Source organism: Canis aureus, chromosome 26 (assembly GCF_053574225.1).
Source record: "Canis aureus isolate CA01 chromosome 26, VMU_Caureus_v.1.0, whole genome shotgun sequence".
NCBI lineage: Eukaryota > Metazoa > Chordata > Mammalia > Carnivora > Canidae > Canis > Canis aureus.
Genome location: NC_135636.1, coordinates 27519627 through 27544399, shown reverse-complemented (window position 1 = coordinate 27544399; position 24773 = coordinate 27519627). Strand labels below are relative to the sequence as shown.

The following is a 24773-nucleotide window of genomic DNA, read 5'->3' as shown; positions in this document are numbered from 1 at the left end:
CGTATCTGAAGGGTATACTTCCTGCAATGGAATTACTAGGTCAAGAGATACGAGCATTTAAAAAATTAGATAGGACTATCGAATTGCCATCTGGAAAGGTTGCTCCAATTTATCCTCTCATCAACAGTGTAAGCATGTCTGTTTCCTGGTACTTTCACCAGCACTGGTATCATCAAACTTTTGTTTTAGAAGATCTGATCAGTTAAAAAGTGGTATTTCCTTATTTTGCTGATTTGCATTTCTCGTCTGGAATGATCTTGAACATCTTTCCAAATATTTATTGGTGAGCATAGTTAAGATTTTGGTTTCATGGATGATGATGGGCAGGTGAGCATTCCAGGGAAAGACAGCTATCCAGATACAAAGGCGAAGAATGGGGAAGGTGTTAAGGGAAGATTTATTCAACAAATACTTAACTGCACACGTGACAATAACCAGGTCTCTGTGACCATACAAAGGCGTACAAGGAACCTTCTCTGCTAAGACAAGTCCGTATTTCTTATCAAGATTTAAAATTCTAAGTGCCCTCAGGCAAGGTTCCAAGAGGGAGCCTCAGAAGTTAAGAATCTGGGTAGGTCACTTTCTTGTTGGGAGGGTCATGGAGTCTTGGCAGCAGGGCTTTAAAGGATAAAGGGTGGGTTGGAAAAATTGAGATAGGGACGCCTGGGTGGCTCAGTATTGAGCATCTGCCTTCAGCTCAGGGTGTGATCCTGTGGTCCCAGGATCTCCCACATATTAAAAAAAAAAAAAAAAAGGAAAAGGAGATAGGGATGGGGCTCATCATGGCCTGCAGACCAGATTAAGTTGAGGCCCCTCTTGAGAGGAGACATAGGGGGATGAGGCCTCACGGGGAGATTGAGCCTGAATGCTAGGCTGAGGCTTGAAAATGGAAAAGCCACTGGAAGCCTCCTTAGCTGTTCCATTTCTGAAAGGACCCAAGGTGACATAGGAAATACACTTAGCCAAAGATCTGATGGTCTGCAGATTTCAGGGGGAAAAAAAAGAAATGAAGTAAAAGAAAGCTCAGTTTGAGGATACAGTCTGAAACTAGTCCCTCACTTTTCTTGTTTTTACTATATAGAATCAGCAATTATGCAAGGCTGATACCCTATATCTTATGACACCTAATATCATGAGTACTGCAGAAAGACAACCCCAGGATCAACCTCGGTTAAAATGTTTCCAGGGAATATCCATGAACTTTTGAGAAAGTAGATACCTCTATGCCATTGGCAGGTGGGAGTATAAATCCATGCAATTTCTTTGCAAGGCAGTTTGGCAACATTTTCTCAGAATTTAAAATGCATATATTATTTGACCTAAGATACATTTTTAAAAAAAGATTTTATGTATTTATTAGAGAGAGAGTGACCATGCACAACCAGAGGAAGAGGGAGAGGGAGAAGGAGAAGCAGGCTCCCTGCTGGGTTTATTCCCAGGACCTCTGATCCTGACCTGAACTGAAGGCAGATGCTTAATACACTGAGCCACCCAGGTGCCCCTGACCTAAGATACATTTTAGAAATGTATGTTATAGACATACATGTCACAAAGAGATATGTGGAAGGATATTCATTGCAGTATTATTTAGAATAACAACAAAGCTCGCACACATGCTAATGTATCTCTAGGGAGCCGAATTACACTAAGTCAATACAGCTGAATGCTGTACAGTTGTTAAAAGAATTGGGTAGGGGGTTCCTGGCTGGCTTGGCAGAGGAGCCTGCTACTCTTGATTTCAAGGTTGTGAGCTCAAGCCCCAAGGGTGTAGGTTCGCTATCATCTTGTTTGTATTTAAAAGAAAGTAAATTCAAATACAATTCTGGAAAGGCCACAAAGGTGTTAGCAGTAACCACCTGTGGACACCTCCAACTGATATTGAGGGGGGCGAGCAGGAAGAATCATTTATTACTTAAAAAAAAAAAAAAAACTTTAAAAAAATAAAAATTTTAAAAATAAGAGATTGTTCTCTTTTTTTTTTTTTTTAAGATTTTATTTATTTATTCATAGACACAGAGAGAGGCAGAGACACAGGCAGAGGGAGAAGCAGGCTCCATGCAGGGAGCCCAGCGTGGGACTCGATCCCGGGTCTCCAAGATCACAGCCCAGGCTGAAGGCGGCGCCAAACCGCTGCACCACTGGGCTGCCCAAGAGATTGTTCTTGAACAGTAGATAATAAAGTGTAAACTTTACTGTTTTGTCATATACATAATAAGATTTTATTGTAGGAGAGAAACCCAGAAAATATAGATAGAAGAAAATAAAAATCTGGGGATCCCTAGGTGGCTTAGCAGTTTAGCACCTGCCTTCAGCCCAGGGCATAATCCTGGAGTCCCAGGATCGAGTCCCATGTCGGGCTCCCTCCATGGAGCCTGCTTCTCCCTCCGCCTGTGTCTCTGCCTCTCTTTCTGTGTTTCTCATGAATAAATAAATAAAATCTTATATAAAAAAAGACAAGTTAAAAAAAAAAAGTTAGAGGGCTGCCTGGGTGGCTCAGATGGTTGAGCGTCTGCCTTTGGCTCAGGTCATAATCCCAGGGTTTTGGGATGGAACCCCCAGTGGAATCCAGCTCCCTGCTTAGTAGGAAGCCTGCTTCTCCCTCTCCCTCTGTCTGCTGTTTCTCCTGCTTATGCTCTCTCTCACTGTCAAATAAATTTTAAAAATATTTTTTTAAATATTTATTTATTTATGATAGTAACAGAGAGAGAGAGAGAGGCAGAGATACAGGCAGAGGGAGAAGCAGGCTCCATGCACCGGGAGCCCGACGTGGGATTCAATCCCGGGTCTCCAGGATCGCGCCCTGGGCCAAAGGCAGGCACCAAACCGCTGCGCCACCCAGGGATCCCAAAAAATATTTTTTTAAAGATTTTTATTTTTAAAGATTTTATTTATTCATGAGACACAGAGAGAGAGAGAGAGGCAGAGATCCCCTAAAGATTTTTAATTATTTATTCATGAGAGACATGGAGAGAGAGGCAGAGACATAGGCAGAGGGGGAAGGAGGCTTCTCGAGGGGAAGCCTGATGCGAGGCTCAATCCCGGGACCCTGGGATCATGACCTGAGCCAAAGGCAGATGTTCAACTGCTGAGCCACCCAGGTGCCCAATAAATAAAATCATAAAAAAAAAGACAAGGTAGAGAAAAAGTTTATATATAATATGTTAACATTTATGTGGGGCAGAAAAAAAGAAATCACATATTTGGGTTGGCTTAAATTTAAATAATAAGTATGTGGATATATAAGCAAAAAGAAAAAAGCAACTACTATTAATCTTCCAGGGATTTTCCTCTCAGGCCGTGTGTATATGTGTGTGTGTGTGTGTACTTGGACCCTTCAGATATATATACTTGCAATGTCTCAATATGTATCCCCACATATGTGTTCCAATAAAATATATGAGTTTTTCAGACAATATGGTGATACTGATATATTGATACTGAGTAGTAGGTGCTGTGAATATTTGAACCTTAAGATGATCAAACAGGTATCCATGCTTGTGTGTTCTCTCTTAAGGGTCTATAGTTGGATGGGATGTGGGAACACAGACCCAGGAATAGAATTTTACTGATATTCTGTGTTGTTCTCTTTACAGCAGTTCTCGGCCTTGACAGAAGTGCTTTTCCACTTCCTAACTGAGCCAAAAGAGGTAAAGTACCTTAAGATAAGGAAAGTTCCCGAGTGTGGGTCTACAGCCCTGAGATGCTAAGGAACTGAAGGCCTGGTTTGTTCCCTCTCTGCAGGTGGAAAGGTTTCTGGCTCAGCTCTCTGAGTTTGCCACCACCAACCAGATCAGTCTTGCCCCCCTCAGAAGCATCGTAAAAAGCCTCCTTCTGGTTCCAAATGGTGAGTAGCCTTTCTTAGCAATTGAGGCCAGAGATGTTACTTGAATTCTTCCAGTCCACAGAGTCAGCAAGCATGCTCTGGGCACTGAGCCAGCACATTCAGTAGAAAACCAGACCAGACGTGGGCAGGACTCTCAGTCTAGGGAGGGAAGCCAGGTACACAGATAACTGCAGTAGAATGTAATAGGGGTGCAGCTCAAAGTACAGTCTGCATCCCAGCTTCGGTTCCCAAACTGCTATCTGGTCCTCTGCATGGTAATTACAGAAATCAAGAGTAAGCATTTAGAAGCTTTTATAGCAATTTGGCAAAATCTTTTGAATCCACTGATTTTTTTAATGGGGCTTGTATTTTTTTTTTTTTTAAGATTTTATTTATTCAAGAGAGACACACAGAGAAAGGCAGAGACATAGGCAGAGGGAGAAACAGGCTTCCTGTGAAGCCTGGTGGAGGACTCGATCCCAGGACCCTGGGATCAAGACCTGAGCCACAGGCAGACATTCAACCACTGAACCACCCAGGTGTCCCTGTATTTTTTTTTTTTTTAAGATTTTATTTTTAAGTAATCTCTGCACCCAATGTGTGGCTCAAACTCACAACCCTGAAATCAGGAGTTTCATGTTCTACCGACTGAGCCAGCCAGGCACCCCATGGGCTTATATATATATTTTTTTAATGTGGTAAAGCATACATAATGTAAAATTTACCATTTTGACCATTTGGGGCTTATATTTTGTATGCAGTTTTTAAATTTTTTTCATCGTATTTTATAAAAATATCAGTCCACAATGGATTGAAATTTTAAAAAGTCTTTCACTGTAGATAGTTTCAGGAAGTAATTTGCCTAGAGTAATCAGGAAAAGTTCTAGCCAGGAGGAAGGTGAGCACAAAAGCTTAGCTATAGGGATATCCATTGTAGCACTATTTTGATGACATAGAAAAATCAGAAACAAATTGCCCAGTGGTTAGAGATTAGTATAATGCACTATGGTCTGTTTTTACAGGGTAAGATCATGGTCAAAAATTCATGGTCCTAAGTTAGGTAGATGTGGGTCTGTCACTTGCTGAGTAGTGTGGTTTGCACATTTACAAATTAGCAGTAGGCTGATTTTCCCAAGCTCTCACCCAGTGGTGCGCTGAAAGTTGGGGGCTTAATTTGTTTGTTCCTGTTGGGTGCCTTCCCACATCTTAATGCAGGTCCTTTCCTTTGAGTGTCTATGCTCTTGATGTTCTGGGGGCTTGCATCAGAACATCCCGAGGTTTCCAACTGTGAAATTTTCTCACCCCTTTAGGTAATTCTTGCATTTGTTACCCTCGTGGAGGGTTAAAAGCTTGTAAACCAAAGGCTGGAAGAGAATGTGCAGTCTTTGTAACACGGGAATAAATACTCATTGCAAAGCTACAACAGTACAGAGCAATTGGAGAGCCAGAAGTGAAACATCTTCTTCTACCCTCACGCCACTCTTGTCTCCAGACACCATCACATTTTTCTTTTGGTGTATGTCCTTTTGTATTTTCGCATACACTGGCAGATATGCACATAGGCCTTCATGTAGTTCTGTTTTTCATAAATGGCAGTAAACCATAAAAGTGCTCTTGTGGCTTGTATTTTTTCACACATGGTACGTTGTGGAGATTTCTCCACAGCGACTTCATTCTTCTGAGGGCTGTAATGGGCCATGGACTGGATGTCTCTTCAGTTAGTCATCTGTTTCCTGTTGTTGTACGTCTTACTCGTAACCTTTCACTCTTAGAAACAGTGCCGCAGTGGACGTCCTTGGGACACTGTGTGCTCCCTGCTGTGAGCATTTCTGTAGGCTAGGTGCCCGGAATGTAGATCCAGAGTCTTCTCTCTCATTCTCTAGCTTAACACCTGTGGAGATGGGTTTGTCAGTGGGGGAAGACCTGTCTACCCAATAGCTGTTGTGGGCACTGATTTTCTAGGTGGCTTCTGTCTCCCGGTACCCCTGCCTCCCTTCTTTCCTGTCTTCCCTAGCTCTGCTCTCCACCCCCCTCAATCCTGTCAAACTGCCTCAGTCCTCCCCAGCCAGGACACTTGGACCCCTGTGCTATCTTTCAGAAAGCCTTCCTAAATCACTTCAATCTGCAGTGACCTCCCTTCCTCTCAGCTCCCAAGAGATGGTTTTTATCTGCAGTTATCATTTTGGCCTGTAATGGTTTACAGTTTGCTATTGTTCATGCTGTTTTACATGTGTCTCTTTTGTGGCTTTAACAGAGAGCTTGTTCTTTGAAGTCAAGGGAGGATCTTATACTTCTTTCCTGAGCCAAGGTTACAAGTTAAGTAATGACATAAAGCAGATGCTTAGTACATGCTGCATGAGTTGAACGGAACTTGGAAGATCCTGTGACCCTCTCAGGGGACGTTGGGTATATATTTTTCAGGCAGGATTGATTGTCATTGTTTATAGCAGATCATTTTCTATAGGTGCAGAGAACCCTGAGGAGGAACTCATAGCATACCATTTAAGAGGTGGGCTTTGCAGGCTCACATGGATTTGAGTGTTAGTCATATCACCTTTGTAGCTCTTCAGCCTTGGACAAATCAGAATTAGCCTCAGTGGGACGCCTGGGTGGCTCAGCGGTTGAGCATCTGCCTTGGGCTCCGGGTGTGATCCTGAGGACCTGGGATCGAGTCCCACGTCGGACTTCCTGCATGGAGCCTGCTTCTCCCTCTGCCTGTGTCGCTGTCTCTCTCTCTCTCTGTGTGTCTCTCATGAATAAATAAATAAAATCTTAAAAAAAAAAAGAATTAGCCTCAGTTTCTTATCTGAAAAACAGAATTGTAAGAGCAATATGGTTGTGGCTTTAGGAATGAATAAGTTAATATATACAAAGTACTTAATACAGTGTTGGCTAAACTTTAGTTTTATGTATCGATAGTTCAGTTAGTTGTAGTCAAGTGCCTTCTCAGATTATGAGGAATAAGCATCTGAGGGTATAGCTCATAAGTCACTTGTTCTTTTCCTCAGCCCAGAACAAGTTCTTAGTACTTCCTGCCTAATTGTGACAGTACTATCTCCACCTTTACTCTCCTTTTTTTTTTTTTTTTAAGATTTTATTTATTTATTCATGAGAGACAGAACAAGAGAGGCAGAGGGAGAAGTAGACTCCTGCGGGAAGCCTGATGTGGGACTTGATCCCAAGATCCCAGGATCAGGCCCTGAGCCAAAAAGGCAGATGCTTAACCGCTGAGGCACCCAGGTGCCCCTCCACCTTTACTCTTCCATCCCTGGTTACAGCCTGGCCTGGAGTACACTTCTACAGCACAGCTAGCATCATGATGCACTTAATAACTATTTACTCTGCATGGTGAGGTCCATAATCCTCAGTGTGGCATTCAAGCCTTTCCCAATCTCATCTGAAATGTAAAGACCTCCAGGTCTTCACCCACTTCCTTGTCCCTCATCCTGGACTTGCCTTGCCAGAAGACCTCCTTGTAGAAGTACAGTTTGTTAGAGCTGGAGGAGCCTCATCCCTTCAGATCAGTTGTCCTCAAATTGGTGTTTTTATCCAGGAAAGGCTTCTGTGGTCAACCAGAAGCAAGAAATACTGCCCCTTCTCTCTCCCCAGCTTTGGAATCTTGGAGAGACATACTTATTAGCATATCTCAGGCTCTGTAAAGTGCCGCAATAAAGACCTGCTTATCTAGTATCTGAGAAACAGTTAACCATGAAACCCTTCTCCTTCTCCTCTTCCTTGTCCTCCTTCTCCTCCTCTTCCCCCTCCTTTTTCCCCACCTCCTCCTCCTTTTTCAGGGAGAGGATCAGGTAAAAGCTTTTTGTAAGTTCTGACCTAGTCTAATCTTTGTCTTACCGATAGAGACAGAGCCCTAGAGAGGGAAGTGACTTGCTTAGGATCTTAGTGGAAAAGCTGGGACCAGTACCTCTCTTGGTTGGCGTAGAGCCCAGTAACTTGTTTTTGTTTTTTAATGTTTTTCTTTCACTATTTAGTATGTAATTCTTAAAAACACATGACTTCATTTGTTAACCCATAGACAGATTGTTTCATCTATACCTCTCCCACTTTTCACTGGTGTCCAAACTGGATTATTTTATTTAAGTTTATTTATTTATTTTTTAATATTTTATTTATTTATTCATGAGAGACACAGAGAGAGGCAGAAACACAGGCAGAGGGAGAAGGCAGGCTCCTTGCGAGGAGCCCAATGTGGACTCGATCATCCCAGGATCCTGGGATCACGCCCTGAGCCGAAGGCAGATGCTCAACTGCTGAGCCACCCAGGCGTCCCAAACTGGATTATTTTAAAGCAAATCTCAGAGGTCATTCATTTCATTTCTGAATACCTAGTCATTATCTCTGAAAGATAAAGGCCCTTTTTCCCCCTTATCAAACCACAATGCCATTATCATATCTAAAATTAAAATATGCAGTGTTCACATGTCCCCATTGTCTCATGCATTTTGTTTGTCTATAGCTGGTTGCTCTCATCAGGATCCAGGGAGGGCCCTCACATTGCATTTGGTTGCTGGATGGCCTTGTTTGCATACTTGTCACCATGGCTACTTAACAGCTTTGAGATCTTAGAGCCAAGTTACTGAACAGGAGTTCATACATCATTATAAGAATAGAGAAAGATATTGAATGTGAAATACTTCAGTGAGCAGTACACTGCTGCTAATACTATGATTGTTTGCTAGATACAGATAATTCCTAGATTGCAGATAACTTGACTGTAGGGCTACTATTTAAGCCTGGTTTTATTTATTTTTTATTTTTATTTTTTTATAATAAATTTATTTTTTATTGGTGTTCAATTTACCAGCATACAGAATAACACCCAGTGCTCATCCCGTCAAGTGCCCCCCTCAGTGCCCGTCACCCATTCACCCCCACCCCCCGCTCTCCTCCCCTTCCACCACCCCTAGTTCTTTTCCCAGAGTTAGGAGTCTTTATGTTCTGTCTCCCTTCCTGATATTTCCCACACATTTCTTCTCCCTTCCCTTATATTCCCTTTCACTATTATTTATATTCCCCAAATGAATGAGAACATACAATGTTTGTCCTTCTCCGATTGACTTACTTCACTCAGCATAATACCCTCCAGTTCCATCCACGTTGAAGCAAATGGTGGGTATTTGTCGTTTCTAATGGCTGAAAGCCTGGTTTTATTTTAATACTTAACAAGATATCTGGCCCCTGTAGGTCCTCAGTAACTGATTGTTCTTTAAGAAAAGCTGCTAACTCCCCTTCTCCTCTCCCAAAGAAGTTCTTTCTGGCTGGGCAAAAACAGAGTAATCAGAACTGAACAGTAGTCACAAATGGTATTTAATCAGCTGTTGAACTGAGTTCCCTAGGATTCCCAGCCTCACCCCACTCTCTTCTCTCTGTGGAGCTTTTCAGTCATTCTCCATATGGCTCCCTTCCTTGTTACCTGCTTGGTGTGGTCTTTTGCTTCTCGAATAGAATGTAAGCCTCATGAGGGCAGACATTGTTGTGTGTTCATTGATGTTTCCCAGCATCAAGCATCGTGCTGGCACCTAGCAGGTCCTCAGTAAATGCATGTCCAGTGACTGTGACTTCTATCTTTACATGAGCCTCAGAGGAGTGGATCCAGCAGGGCAGCCTTCAGGGTCAGTGATCGCTGACTGAATGTGGCTTACCCTCTCAACCACCTGCTTTCTTTTCCTGGAGTTTTAACCAATGCTTAGTTATGTTCCTTGGGTTTCCCTTATAACACTGATGAAGCTTTGGCTAGAAGATAAGATTTTTTGGCTGGAAAAACAATATGCTAATTTTCCAACTTTTCTGGCAAAAGTAAAACCCTCACCCTGGACATACACCTTTGTGTTGTTCCCCATACTATTTGATGGCAATAAGGGTTTGCCTAAGGCAACTGTTCAGTGAGAGTTAGTGCTCAAGGACTTTATAAACCTTGTCAGATGCTTATCCGTGTTTAAAGAAGGACATCCTCAAATTTCCCTAAGTGGCATATTCTAGGGACTCCAGCCCTGGATTTACAGTTCTCTTTCTGTCTGACATAGAGTCAAGGCTTCAGGCCTATCTTGTACTTAGGACAAAGGAATCAAAAAAAAAAAAAAAAAAAAGGACAAAGGAATCACCAAAACAGAAAGCTAAAAAAGAAGAGCTATAGTTAACAATGCAGTATATGTAAACTTCAGAATTGCTAAGAGCTTAGATCTTAAAGGTTCTAACACAGAAAGAAATGATAATTATGTCATGTGATAGACGTATTAGCTAGTGCTACAATGTCAATCAATTGTCAGATATAAATGTATCAGGGCAGCCCTGGTGGCTCATCGGGTTTAACGCCGCCTACAGCCTGGGGCCTGATTCTGAGACCCAGGATCGAATCCCATGTCGGGCTTCCTACATGGTGCCTGTTTCTCCCTCTGCCTGTGTCTCTGCCTCTCTCCTCTCTCTCCTCTCTGTGTATTCTCATGAATAAATAAATTAAATCTTAAAAAAAAAAGATATAAATGTATCAAATCAACATATTGTACACCTTAAACTTGCACAATGTTATGGGTGCTCATAAGCGGGGGAGGGGCAGAGGGCGAGAGAGGATCTGAAACCGATGCCCCACTAAGTGTAGAGCCAGAGGGCTCAATCCCAGGACCTGGAGATCATGACCTGAGCTGCCCAACCAACTGAGCTACCCAGGCATCCATATGTCAATTATATCTTTATTTTTTTTTAAGATTTTATTTATTTATTCATGAGAGACACAGAGAGTTAGACATAGAGGGAGAAGTGGCTCCTCACAGGGAGCCCGATATGGGACTCGATCTCTGGACCTGGGATCACACCTTGAGCCGAAGGCAGACGCTCAACTGCTAAGCCACCCAGGCATCCCAGTTATATCTTAATAAAAAGAAGGGAAGATTAATAAATTAAGGGCTTGAAGCCTAGCATGATGTAAATATATTTTTAAAATACGGCTTTGGGGGTAGCCCGGGTGGCTAAGGGGTTTAGCGCCGCCTTCAGCCCAGGGTGTGATCCTGGAGACCCGGGATCGAGTCCCACATCGGGCTCCCTGCATGGAGCCTGCTTCTCCCTCTGCCTGTGTCCCTGCCCCTCTCTCTCTCTCTCTCTCTCTCTCTCTGTGTGTGTGTGTCTCATTAATAAATAAATAAAATATTTTAAAAAAATAAAAATAAAAAAATATACGGCTTTGGGGGGATGCCTAAGTGGCTCAGCAGTTAAGTGTCTGCCTTTGGCTCAGGTCATGATCCCTCGGTCTCTGGATCGAGTCCCACATCGGGCTTCTGCATGGAGCCTGCTTCTCCCTCTGCCTGTGTCTCTGCTTCTCTCTCTCTGTGTCTCTCATGAATAAATAAATCTTTAAAACAATAAATAAAATATGGCTTGGGAACAACAATGGGCAAAACAGACCAAGTCCTTATTCTCATAAAACTGATATTCTAGTGGAAAAATCAACAATAAATACATAACATGAAGTTGGATGGTTAAAAATGCATTGCAGAAAAATACAGCAGTAGAAGGGTGCCAGTGAAGAGCAACTCCACTTGAAATAGGGTAGCCAGGGTTCCTTTTCGAGGCAAGATTCAAGGAGAGGCTGGAATGATATGAAGGCCACATGCAGATTTGAGGAAGAGTGTCCCTAGCAGAGGGAATTGGAAGGGCAAATATCAGGAGATAGGAACCTGCCTGGCATATAGGAAAAGCCAAGTAAGCAAGACAGAGAAGAGTTTAGGGGTTCTAGAGGCGGCCAGTTCCTGCAGGGCATTATAAGAGCTTTGGATATTATTGTGAGTGAAGCTGAAGCTATTAGAAGGTTTTGAGCAGGGCAGAGACATGCATGGTCTGACTTAAGTTTTAACAAAATCACCTTGGCACCCAGGCTGTTGTGTGGATGCACCAAACCAGTGCACTGTACCTGACATTTTATCTTTAGTACCGACATTGCTAAAAAGCTTCCTATGGATATTTCAGTGTGCTCTTGGGAGCATATCTGTTGGGTGACTTTTGGCAGTGCAGTTGTTGACTATGTGGCTTTGCCATATTCTCTCCCCAAAAGCTTAATCTTTCTGATCTTTAGTTTCCTGGTAAATTAAAGGTTTCAATAGTAATCCCCACTTCAGAGTATTTTGGGATCATCAAGCAAAATATCAGATTTGAGCTAGATGTAAATGTGGTAGTTATGAATTAATTGAATTGGCTAGGAAGTGGCTCTTGGAGGGCCTTCATGGCCAAGGTTTCCTGGTGTCTTGCCTTTTTTTTATTTCCCTATGGCTTCCTTGCTCAGTCTGATTTTGGCGATAAAAGATTTCCTCCCTTTGTTGACATGGTTTATTTTGCAGGGGACAGCCAGCCTTTAGGATTGTTTTTCAGGAGTGAGCTGGGGTGGGGAGTTGGTCTTTAGCATATTACTCCAGGGCCCTCCCTGGATGGTGGTAAAGGTCTCCTTATTCTTTAATTAGTCATCTTCTGGAAGACTAAGAAGTGGAAAATTTTAAAGCACTTGCCAAATTGTGATTCTGGGCTGTAGCCTGATGTTAAATGTTGAAAAGCCCAGATTGCTGGCAACACTTTGTTTTCAGGAATTGGACCTCAGGGAAACAGAACAAAGCAGCCCCCACGGGGTGTGCTCTTGGGGCTTGCAAGGGGAAGCTTTACTAGACTCCTCTGGAAGTGACTTGTGAATTGTAGAGGCCAACTGTTAGCATCCTTCATTTACTTCCTGAAAGCTGATTCTCTGGCACCGCTGTCCAATAGAACTATCTAAATGGTGGAGGTGGTCTCTGATCCAGTACCCTGGCCAGTGGACCCATGGGGCTATCGACTTGAAACGGTGCCACTGAGGAACAGAATTTTAAATTTTGTTTGATTTTTTTTTTATATTTTATTTATTTATTAATGAGAGACACAGAGGGAGGCAGAGATGCAGGCAGAGGGAGAGGCAGGCTCCCTGCAAGGAGCCCGATGTGGGACTCAATCCCAGATCCTGGGATTAGCTCTGAGCTGAAGGCAGACTCATAACCACTGAGCCACCCAGGTGGCCCAAATTTTGTTTGATTTTAATGAATTAAAATATAAGGGAGTGGGCAGCCTGGGTGGCTCAGCGGTTTAACCCCTGCCTTCGGCCCGGGGTGTGATCCTGGGGTCCCAGGATCAAGTCCCACATCAGGCCTCCTGCATAGAGCTTGTTTCTCCCTCTGCCTGATCTCTGCCCCCCCCGCCCCCCCCCGTATCTCTCATGAATAAATAAATAAAATCTTAAAAAATATATAGATAGATATATATAAGGGAGTGCCAGGAGAAAAATAAAGTTTAAATAACCACACCTCTTAAGTGGTTATGTATTGCCCAGTGCAGCTCCAAGCTGTTGCCCTTATGCCCAGCCTGACATTGAGCTCCCCCACTCTGCTCCAGGAATCCGTGGCCTTATTCTTTTCTCACATCAGGTACCCCCAACCCCAAGTCCATAAAGTCCTTTCTGCTCTCTGACTTCTTTCATCCTTTCTGGAAGGGTAAACACTTGTGTTGTACAATAAATAAAGCATGCTGTCCCATTCTCCAGTTGTTCCCTATGGGCCTTTTCTCCATAGCTGGATTGAGATTTTTCCTGGAGCTAGCCAAGTCTTTTGTGTATCATCCCCTTTGCCCTCTCTGTCATATCAGTTGTGTCTATTGATACTTACTGCCAGTTGATTAACTGATACTGCCTTTTTAACTGATTACTCCCCTGTTTCCCAGGTGCCTTGAAGAAGAGTCTCACAGCTGATCAGGTCCGGGCTGATTTCATAACTCTTGGTAGGTCATCACCAAGGTTGCTCGGGGTGACAGGCCTGGCAACTTTTTTATTATGTTAAAGTCTCTTTTTGTTCTCTTACAGGTCTTAGTGAGGAGAAAGCCACTTACTTTTCTGAAAAGGTATCATAATTCCTCTTAATCAAGGTTAAGATTGTTTGCTTTTATTTCATGAAAAGAAACAAATGAGAATGCCGACTAAGGAAAACCATCAATAATTCTATGTCATTTCCCCAGCTTAATAGCTTTCATGCAAATGACATACATACAGCATTTAAATTGCACTATTTAGTGCATCTTTGAGTTTTTGCCTCTGATTTGATGGACTTTAATCACCACACAGTTTTTGTCCCAACCTGGGACTAAATCTTGGAATGAAAGAAAACGTTGATATCATCTTCTACCCCTCTTTACAGCCCTCATCCCCCAGATCTGTACATATAGGCCAAGCGCTCAGCTGTGCATTCTTCCCCTTGTCTGTATAAATACTGAACATTGCTGTGTTGGGGGCAGAATGAAGAGGGGGTATTTCCCCCATTGTTATGACTTTGGCTTTTTGCTTTTGTTTCAGTGGAAGCAGAATGCCCCAACCCTTGCTCGATGGGCCATAGGACAGACTCTGATGATTAACCAGCTTATAGATATGGAGTGGAAATTTGGAGGTAACTAGTTAGAGCCAGTCCTGGGTCATTTGGGAGATAGGGTGGGATTGCAGAGGCTTTCCATAGGGAGGACATGTTGCATAGTTTCCATAGGGAGGACATGTCCTGAGTCCTCACAGGCTGTTGGGACCAACAACTGCTGCCTCTCTGTATTGCCGCTGGCATTTGGCAGCTCATTTCTATCTAAGGCTCCCTGTAAGTTGACTTCCTGAAGAGCATGTTTTGCTGTCCTCATACTCATCTCTACATGGCTTCTGCTGGACAGCCTGCAAGATTGGGGTGTTCAGAATAGGTCCATTGTCAACCCGCCCCTTTTCTCTTTTGTGTCACAGTGACATCCGGAAGCAGTGAACTGGAGAAAGTGGGAAGTATTTTTTTACAAGTAAGTCTCCTGATCTGTGAAAATGGGTAGAGTTTTGACTTGGTTAAAAATTATTAAATCAACATTGGATTTTTTTGAATACCCAATTTAGTGGATGTTCACTGAAATGCCTTGTGTATCTCAGAGCAGTGTTGTCAGCCAAAAATGTGGTCACTAACACACCTGCTCTCAGTTTAATAGGATCCTGATATTGTTCTTTTTTTTTTTTTTAAGATTTTATTTATTTATTCATGAGAAACACAGAGAGAGAGAGGCAGAGACACAGGCAGAGGGAGAAGCAGGCTCCATGCAGGGAGCCCTATGTGGGACTGGATCGCGGGTTTCCAGGACCACGCCCTGGGCCTAGGGCAGGTGCCAAACTGCTGAGCCACCCAGGGATCCCCCTGATATTGTTCTTAAAAGCTAGATTGTTCTGTAATCATGCAGATAGTTAGAAGTTTTGGTGATTGTGGATCCAGAACCAAAAAACCTATTTGTGTGTGTGTATATGTAAGATTTTATTTATTTATTCATGAGAGACATAGAGAGAGGCAGAGAGAGAAGCAGGCTCCATGCAGAGAGCCCCATGTGGGACTCCATCCTCCAATTCCAGGACCACGCCCTGGGCCAAAGGCAGGTGCTAAAACCACTGAGCCACCCAGGGATCCCTCCTGTTTGAATCTCAAGTCAGAAGCTGGATGCTTTGATGTTTAAGTGAAAGGATTTTGAGAATTTCTTTGCCCAGTTGTCATCATTTTAATTAAATTTTTTTATTTCCTTTGTTTTTTTTAATCAGTTAAAGTTGGTGGTTAAGAAAGGAAATCAAACTGAAAATTTGTACATAGGTGAGTCTGAATTCCCACTGGAACCTTTTCACTTTTTCCATGTTCTCTTTAGTCAGTGGGCTTGTGAAGCACCACAAATCATTTTTTTCTGGGAAATAAGTCATACCTGAGCTGTGGAGTAGCCATTCCACTGCCTCTCCTCTCATAAATAATAAGCCATCAGCAGGCTAGAGACCCCACAGTTGAAGAGCCTCTTTGAAAACGGAAAGCTCAGGGAGAAGGGATGACGAAGACTGAAGAGCAAGCAGCTCTTGCTGCAAAAGTCGTGCTGAACATCCTGAATAATGCCCTTTCATGTCTTTGTGCTGTGGAGTTATGCCATTTTTAAATTTTCCGCTTTTGTATGGAGCCGAGAACCTTTCTATGTTCAAGGCTTTCAGTTCTTTATTATGGTCAATTACCCATCAAGAGCTGCTTAGATGTACGAAGTCAAAAAAGAAAAAAAAAAAATCTCTGGGTGGAAATTCATTTTCTTGGATGATTCTGTGGAGTTGGAAACATTTACCTGAAGCTGAATTTTCTCTCCCCAGAATTAACCTTGCCTCAGTTCTACAGCTTCCTGCACGAGATGGAGCGAGTCAAAACCAGCATGGAGTGTTTGAGCTGATTCCTGGCCCCTTCCCTGCTCCCTTCTCTTCCATGGTGGCTCCTCAGAGAGGCGCCTCACTCACAGGCCTGTGGGGTGCTGATATGGGGCCTGCTTGCTTCTTGGGAGCCCAGGTGCAAAGGTTTCTGGAAAACAACAGGATTAAGTACTTAAGGAGCCCCACACAATTACTCTGTGAATTCTTTGTTTAGGGGAACCTCCACCACCTATCTCCCAGGATGCTTCTTAGCTATTCAGACAGGCTGTTGTTGCATCTCAAATTCAGGGGAGGAAATTCAGAGGTTACCTCCCCATCAAAATTTCAGAGTAAACAGATGGTGCCATCACTCAAGATGCACGCTGATCACCCTCCCCTCAAAAAGGGAAAGACTTATTTATGGCTGACACACGTGGGGAGCCCCCAGCGATTTTTCTACGCCCTCTGCGTTTGTGGTGGTGGTGGTGGTGGTGGTGGTGCATTGCTAATCAGCTTTTAATGGGGCACCTGTGTATAAATACTTGCTTCCTCTGTTCTGAAAAGAACTGAGGCCAACCTCTTCTCATTTTGGGTTGTGCCCTGTGTTGTGTTGTAATGAGGCTATTTTCACTTGTTTGGGTTCAGGCTGACCTTCTCTGTTGGTCAGATGATGAATAAAAAAGGTTCTAAAGAAAAGGTCTGAATCCAGTTGTCTCAGTGCATGAAAGAGTCATCCCTTTGCAAAGTGCTAGTCCTCTAATCTTCCAACAATTATTTTCCTGGTTTTGGTGAAGGCCCTGAGTTTTGAGTGAAATTAGCTGTGGTCCAAAGATAGAACTTGCAAGAGCAGTTCAGGGCAGATTCAGGTTAAAACATCATGAAAAGGGCAGCCCTGGTGGCTCAGCGGTTTAGCGCTGCCTTCAGCCCAGGGCTGGATCCTGGAGACCTGGGATTGAGTCCCATGTCAGGCTCCCTGCATGGAGCCTGCTTCTCCCTCTGCCTGTGTCTCTGCCTTCTCTGTGTGCCTCGAATGAATGAATGAATGAATGAATGAATGAATGAATGAACAAATAAATAAATAAATAATCTTTAAAAAAAAGTCTTCAAAAAAATTCAAAAAAATAAAAATAAAAAAAAATTTTTAAAAAAGTCATGAAAAGCATAGCATATGAATGCTTCGTGTTCCTATGACTTTAGGCCCCCACCTAGCATGTGATTTCTACTCCTCTTACCTCTTCCCTCCTCCTCAGGAATTTTTAAAACTTTTGAATAGATAATACATGCCCATGGCTCAAAAGGTGCATTGTTTTTGTTTTTTTAAGATTTTATTTATTTATTCATGAGAGACACACAGAAAGAGAGAGGCAGAGACATAGGCAGAGGGAGAAGCAGGGAGCCCGATGTGGGACTCTATCCCGATCCCAGAATTCCGGGATCATGCCCTGAGCCAAAGGCAGATGCTCAACCACTGAGCCACCCAGGCGTCCCCACTAGACAGATTCTGATGAAAGAGCTCCTTTCCCTGCCCAATTCAGGCCTTCCAGCCCCGCCTGGGTCACAACAGTGGCTTCCTGATGGCCCCACCCATCTTCAACCTCATAGCTTCTGCAATCTGACCTGTTTCCTGTGGGAGCATTCTTATGGGCAAGTCTCATGTGAGCAGACAGATCCAAATGCTCATAACTCTGCATGATATCTAGGGTAAAGCTCAAACCTCCCTCTGCCTCTGTGTGTGTGTGTGTCTATCATGAATAAATAAATAAAATCTTTTTTTATTTTTTTAAGATTCTATTTATTCATGAGAGACACAGGCAGAGGGAGAAGGAGGCTCCATGCAGGGAGCCTGACATGGGACTCAATCCTGGATCTCCAGGATCATACCCCAGGCTGAAGGCGGCGCTAAACCGCTGAGCCACCAGGGCTGCCCATAAATAAAATCTTAAAAAAAAAAAAAAAAAAAATGTAGCATCCAGAGCACTTCTGAGGGCCTCCCCTGACATCTCCAGGCCATGATAAGGAGATCTGGCCTCAATTAATACATCTGCTACAGAACCCGAGAGTGAGGCTCTGGAGTCAAAATGCTGGGTTCTAGTCCTGCCTCCTCTGATTTCCAACTGTGTGACCCCAGGCAAGTTCCTGACCTCTCAGAACTTAAGTTTCCTCATTTGTGAAATGGGTATATTTCTTGCCTCACAGGGCTATTGGGCAGATCCGGATGCCTGCTCAACTAAGTGAGCTATTCATTATCAAATTGTCATTATTTCTTTCCAGGATTCCCTTCCCCCATAGGCTGTGAGCTTCTTGATAAGATTTGTTTTTCAGCTCAGTAACCCTAACACTTGGCATCAATAAGCTCCACTACTCCCCACCCCCACCTGGTCACTGGTCCTGTTGACCAATGAAATGAAATGAGGCCGTGTGTAGATCCTCCATGGCAGGACTGTTAACGCATCTACCTAGCTTTAGAGTACATCTGGGGAAGTCAGTTTGATCATTGGTTAGTTTTAACAGAGATCATACAGGTAAATCTTGAGTATAAGGCAGCCAGCCACTCTGAGCACCCATCTTCCAAAAGCCATCTTCCACCAGCAGCTGAGTTCTTTGGTCTGTGATTCCACAAACGCTCTTGTGCCAGAGCTCTGTTCCTGTGGGAGTGGGGCGATAAACTGCGTGCACAGATAACTGACACTTTATCTTTTCAGCACCTCTATTTCTGTGCAAAAAGAGAGTATATCCTCACTCCCATTTGCACTGGTTCAGATTTCATTATGAACTCCAGGAACCCCTCCAGTCACTTTTATTGTATTGGAATCTTGTCACAAATATAATCTATTGAATCACGGGTATTGATCAGGGCCTTTAGATGGTTAGGTAGGGATTTTGCTGCAATGCTGGGGGATTTGAGCAGGGTCTTCCTTAGCATGAGCACTTCATCTTCGCATCGATTCACTCTTGTTCCTATTCAGCCTCGAAATCTGTCTGTTAGCCTAGTTTTTGGCTGCAGGTCATTCTTATTTTGTATTTTATTTGCTTTTGGAGCACAGTGTTCATTAAGATGGCAATGGTCAGACCAAGAGAAGATCAACCAGAAATACTTGTGTTCTTTCCCTGGAGGAAAAAGGACTGTCCTGGGGTAGAAGAAATATTTACAACTTGGATCTGACAGAGTTTCTTTTTATTCTGGTGATTTAAACAACAACAACAAAACCAAACTGGTGATGACCAGGAAAATCCCCAAACAGTCCAAGTGGTCAGCTGCTCCACAGTGGGAGCAGCTGCCTCACACAGGAACATTTGCTAGAGTGTAGAAATGGCCTTTCCAAAGGGCAGATAACCCAACAATAGATATCTTCCTTTTTTTAATATTTTTAAAATTTTTATTTATTTATGATAGTCACACAGAGAGAGAGAGAGAGAGGCAGAGACACAGGCAGAGGGAGAAGCAGGCTCCATGTACCGGGAGCCCGACGTGGGATTCGATCCCGGGTCTCCAGGATCGTGCCCTGGGCCAAAGGCAGGCGCCAAACCGCTGCGCCACCCAGGGATCCCCCCCCTTTTTTTTTTTTAACAGATATCTTTTAACTAAAGCATATTTAGTCTTTTCTGGATTGCATTTTTTTTTTGCATTTGTTATATTTCACAAAGATAATTCAGAATTTCTATGAAAAGCATTACAGATAATGTCTGATGGATGAAACCTTGTATTTGGATGGTACTATAGTTTTGTGTTGCCTCTTTTTTCCTTTTTTTTTTTTCTTTTTTGAGGGGAATCAGGTTTTTTAAGGCATAACTTACATGCAGTAAAACTCTTTTTGGTGGGCATCCTGGGTGGCTCAGTGGTTTAGCACCTGCCTTGGGCCCAGGGCGTGATCCTAGAGTCCCAGGATCCAGTCCCACATGGGGCTCCCTGCAGGGAGCCTGCTTCTCCCTCTGCCTGTGTCTCTGCCTCTCTCTCTCTGTGTCTCTCATGAATAAATAAATAAAATCTTAAAAAAAAATCTCTTTGGGGCACCTGGGTGACTCAGTCACCCCACTTGTGCTCTCTCTCTCTCATACTCTCTCTCAAATGAATTAAATCTTTTTAAAAACTCACTCTTCTTAAGTGTGCAGCTCAATGAGTTTTGATAAATGTATATAGTCGTGTAACCATTACCACAGTCAAGATACAGAATATTTCCATCTCCCCAAAAAGTTCCCCCATGTTCTTAAAGGGCAGTCCCCTCCCTTTACCCCTAGTTTTGTTCAACCACTGGCCTGATTGCTGTCCCCATAGTTTTTGCATTTTCCAGAATATAAATAGAATCATTCAGTATGAACTCTTGTGCCCACCTTCTTCTGCTTAGCATAATGTTTTTCAGAGTTGTCTGTGTTGGGCAGCCCAGATGGCTCAGTGGTTTAGCGCCGCCTTCAGCCCAGGGCCTGATCCTGGAGTCCCGGGATCGAGTCCCACGTCAGGTTCCCTGAGTGGAGCCTGCTTCCCCTCTGCCTGTGTCTCTGCCTCTCTCTCTGTGTGTGTCTCTGATGAATAAATAAAATCTTTAAAAAATTATATATATAAATATATATATATAAAAGATTTGCCTGTGTTATTGACCATCAGTAGTTTTTTCCTTTTTATGCCTGACTTATATTTCATTGTACGCCTACATCCAGGTGTTCTGTTTCATTTTTGTCCTTTTACTGCTGACCCATGGAATGGGTTGTTTCCTGCATTGATGATTATGAATGAAGAACAGTAATATAGTTTCCAGTATTCATTCCTTCCTGTCCATCATCTCATCTGAAGCCCAGGACACCTTTCAGAACTGGGAGTTGTTACACCAGGTCTGAGAAGGACTCCTGAAAGGTTATGCTTGCATGAGGTCCCAGGGCAATATTTGGAGCCTGGGTCATCTAACTCCCAGCTAGAAAGGATTTTTGTTTGTTATTAAGAGAGAATCCACATTCCATAAAATTGGAAAGCTTTTAACAGAACTTACATAAACTAGGAAGTATTATACAAGCTAATTCCTACTGAAACATCTCCAATAATATTTTATTTCCTTTTTAAAAAATATTTTATTTATTTGATAGAGAGCACAAGCAGGGGGAGCAACAGGGAGAAGGAGACTCCCCGCTGAGCAGGGAGCCCTATGTGGGACTTGATCCCAGTACCCTAGGATCCTGACTTGAGCTGAAGGCAGATAGATGCTTAATGGACTAAGCCACCAGGTACCCCAATATTTATTTTAAGATTTTTTTCTGGGGCTATCCCCGGTGGCTCAGCGGTTTAGCGCCCCCTTCAGCCCAGGGCGTGATCCTGGGGACCCGGGATCAAGTCCCACATCAGGCTCCCTGCATGGAGCCTGCTTCTCCCTCTGCCTCTGTCTGTGCCTCTTTCTCTGTGTTTCTCATGAATAAATAAATAAAAATCTTAAAAAAAAAACAAAACGATTTTTTTCTTTTTCTTTTTTTTTTTTAAGATTTTATTTATTGGGATCCCTGGGTGGCGCAGCGGTTTAGCGCCTGCCTTTGGCCCGGGGCGTGATCCTGGAGACCCAGGATTGAATCCCCTGTCGGGCTCCCGGTGCATGGAGCCTGCTTCTCCCTCTGCCTATGTCTCAGCCTCTTTCTCTCTCTCTCTCTGTGTGACTATCATAAATAAATAAAAATTAAAAAAAAAGATTTTATTTATTTATTCATGATTGACACACACAGAGGAGACACAACACAGGCAGAGGGAGAAGCAGGCTTCCCGGAAGGAGCTTGATGCAGGACTCAATCCTGGGTCTCCAGGATCAGGCCCTGGGCCGAAGGCGGCGCTAAACCGCTGACCACCGGGGAGACCCTAAAGATTTTTTTCTTAAGATTTTATTTATGTATTGATGAGAGACACAGAAAAAGAGAGGCAGAGACACAGGCAGAGGGAGAAGCAGGCTCCATGCGGGGAGCCCGATGCAGGACTTGATCCTAGAACCTGGGATCACACCCTGAGCCAAAGGCAGATGCTCAATCACTGAGCCACCCAGGCATCTCCCCAGTATTTATTTCTTATTCTGTGATAAAGTGGGAAGAATCATTATTTATTTATAAATTTTATTTATTTATTCATGAGAGACACAGAGAGAGAGGCAAAGACACAGGCAGAGGGAGAAGCAGGCTCCATGCAGGGAGCCAGACATGGGACTTGATCCCTGGTCTCTAGGATCACACCTTAGGCTGAAGGCGGCACTTAACCGCTGAGCCACCAGGGCTGCCTGGGAAGAATCTTTAAACAATTTTTTTCCCAATTGGGTTTTCTTAAACCATGAGTGATCCTATTATGACTAAAAGGTAATAGTCCAAAAATAAACTGAAATTCATAATAGCAACTAATTGAGAACAAATTAGAATAAGTAATAGAGGGCAGCCTGGGTGGCTCAGCAGTTTAGCGCTGCCTTCATCCCAGGGCCTGATCCTGGAGACCCGGAGTCTCACGTCAGGCTCCCTACATGGAGCCTGCTTCTCTCTCTGCCTGTGTCTCTGCCTCTCTCCCTCTGTGTGTCTCTTATGAATAAATAAATAAAATCTTTTTTAAAAATTAGATAATAGAGGATCAGTTATATACATTATGGTATAGGTATAGAATGTGATAGCATGCAGCCACTGAAGCTGACATTAAAGAAGACAATATTATGAAAGGGATCATGGTCATGATGTATAGACAAAAAAAAATCAAGTTACAAAACAGAGCAAAGGGAACTCTTATAAAAAATGTTTATTTTTTAAAAAATATTTTATTTATTCATGAGAGACACACAGAGAGAGAGACAGAGACATAGGCAGAGGGAGAAGCAAGCTCCATGCAAAGAGTCCGATATGGGACTTGATCCCGGGAATCCGGGATCCTGCCCTGAGCCAAAGGCAGATGCTCAACCCCTGAGCCACCCAGGGGTCCCATAAAAAATGTTTACATAGTGGGCAGCCTGGGTGGCTTAGCGGTTTAGTGCCGCCTTCAGCCCAGGGTGTGATCCTGGAGACCTGGGATCGAGTCGCATTTTGGGATCCCTACATGGAGCCTGCTTCTCCCTCTGCCTGTGTTTCTGCCTCTCTCTCTCTGTGTCTTTCATGAATAAATAAAGTCTTTAAAAAAAATGTTTACATAGAATTACAGGTTTTTAAGTTTTATTTTGCTTATTTGTAGTTTCTAAGTTTTTCAATATAAACAAATTAGTGTGTTCTATTTATACAGATAATAACATGAAAGGTGTACAGTTGAAAGTTCAAACAGCTGAAAGTGGTGAAAATTAAAAACAGTTCTCTTCCTTGCCCCCCAGATTGCTCTGAATATCTATTATTTTTGTAAAAAATGTTCCAACCAAAACAGTTGAACTTTCGCCATGCCAACCATCTGAATTAATTCTCAGTGCCTTGTCCCTAATAATTCCATGATGGTTCTCCAGGCTGGTGAACCCATAACCTGGGGATCTTCCTTTCTTCTAGCTGATAGTCCCACTTCTCTCCCATGGCCCCTCTAGAACCAGCTCCTTACTATTTCTTTCCATTGTCACTCCCCTAGATCCAGCCCTGAACTTTTTTTTTTTTTAAGATTTATTTATTTATTCATCAGAGAGAGGCAGAGACACAGGCAGAGGGAGAAGTAGGCTCCATGCAGGAAGCCCGATGTGGGACTCGATCCCGGGTCCCCAGGATCACACCCTGGGCTGCAGGCGGTGCTAAACCACTGCACCACCGGGGCTGCCTCCAGCCCTGAACTTTTCTTTTTAAGTATGTATGTATGTATTTTAGAGAGCGTGAACCTGAGGGAAGGGAGAGGAACAAGCAGACTCTGGGTTGAGTGTGGAGCCCGACTTGGGGCTCAATATCAGGACCCTGAGATCATGACCTGAGCTAAAAACCAAGAGGTGACATGTAACTGGCTGAGCCACCCAGACACCCCGAACTCTGAACATCTTGACAGTACATTCGATTCAGAACAGCTTTCGTGTAACACTACTGTTAATAAAATCTAGAAGGAAGGGAGGGAAAGAGAGAAAAAAAAAAGTGGGACAGAGAAGGGTAAAGACACAAAGACAAAGCTTTAGTCCTTTGCTTCACAGAACTTGTATGACCTTTAAATGCTTCCGGCTGACGTGGTGGAATGAATTGGATCTTTGGAGTCCGACTTGGATTCAGATCTGCCTCTTACCATCTGTATTCATGGATACACTTGTTTGGTGAGAATATGCTGGCCACCTGCTGTGCACCAGCTCAGGTGCTAAGTGCGGGTGACCTTGAGGATGTTTGCTTCCCCTATGTGCACGTTTGGGTTCATCTGTAAAATTGAGAGTGTCCACCTACAGGGTAATTGCAAGAATTGAATGAAGTAGACACCAAGCACAGTGCCTACTTCAGAGTGGTTGGTGCACTGTCACCACTATCAGCCGTCTTTGGGTTGTTAGCATTCAGAGGAAAAGGGAAATAAAGCAAAATCATTGGCACTGGGTAGCTACACCCCTCCCCTAAAATTTTCATCCTCAGACTGAAGGAATAGACCAGTGGTTCTCGAAGTGTGGTCCCTAGACCAATAGCATCAGCAATACCTGGAAACTTGATAGGAATACAATCTTACCCCCCACTCTAGACTTACTGAGTCGGGAACTCTGGGATGGGACCTAGTGATCTGTGTTTTAACCAGCCGTCAGAGTGTGATTATGATATATACTCCAATTCAAGAACCATGGATTGCATATACCATCCCCTGCCTTT

At 43.4% G+C, this 24773-nt stretch overlaps 1 protein-coding gene across 3 annotated transcripts in view; it reads left to right on the top strand.

The window, feature by feature from the left end:
• COMMD7 (COMM domain containing 7) overlaps positions 1-24773 on the top strand; it is a 92883-nt gene that overhangs the window by 26971 nt on the left and 41139 nt on the right. For 2 of the 3 annotated variants that reach the window (XM_077872734.1, XM_077872736.1), the window contains 8 exons: positions 3594-3647; positions 3742-3844; positions 13562-13618; positions 13701-13738; positions 14187-14277; positions 14610-14659; positions 15435-15483; positions 16014-16742. In XM_077872734.1, the coding sequence (XP_077728860.1) occupies positions 3594-3647; positions 3742-3844; positions 13562-13618; positions 13701-13738; positions 14187-14277; positions 14610-14659; positions 15435-15483; positions 16014-16090 (519 nt within the window). In that variant the 3' untranslated portion in view covers positions 16091-16742. Of the gene's footprint in view, positions 1-3593; positions 3648-3741; positions 3845-13561; positions 13619-13700; positions 13739-14186; positions 14278-14609; positions 14660-15434; positions 15484-16013; positions 16743-24773 lie in introns of those variants that run through there. The other variant, XM_077872735.1, reaches the window with a different exon arrangement.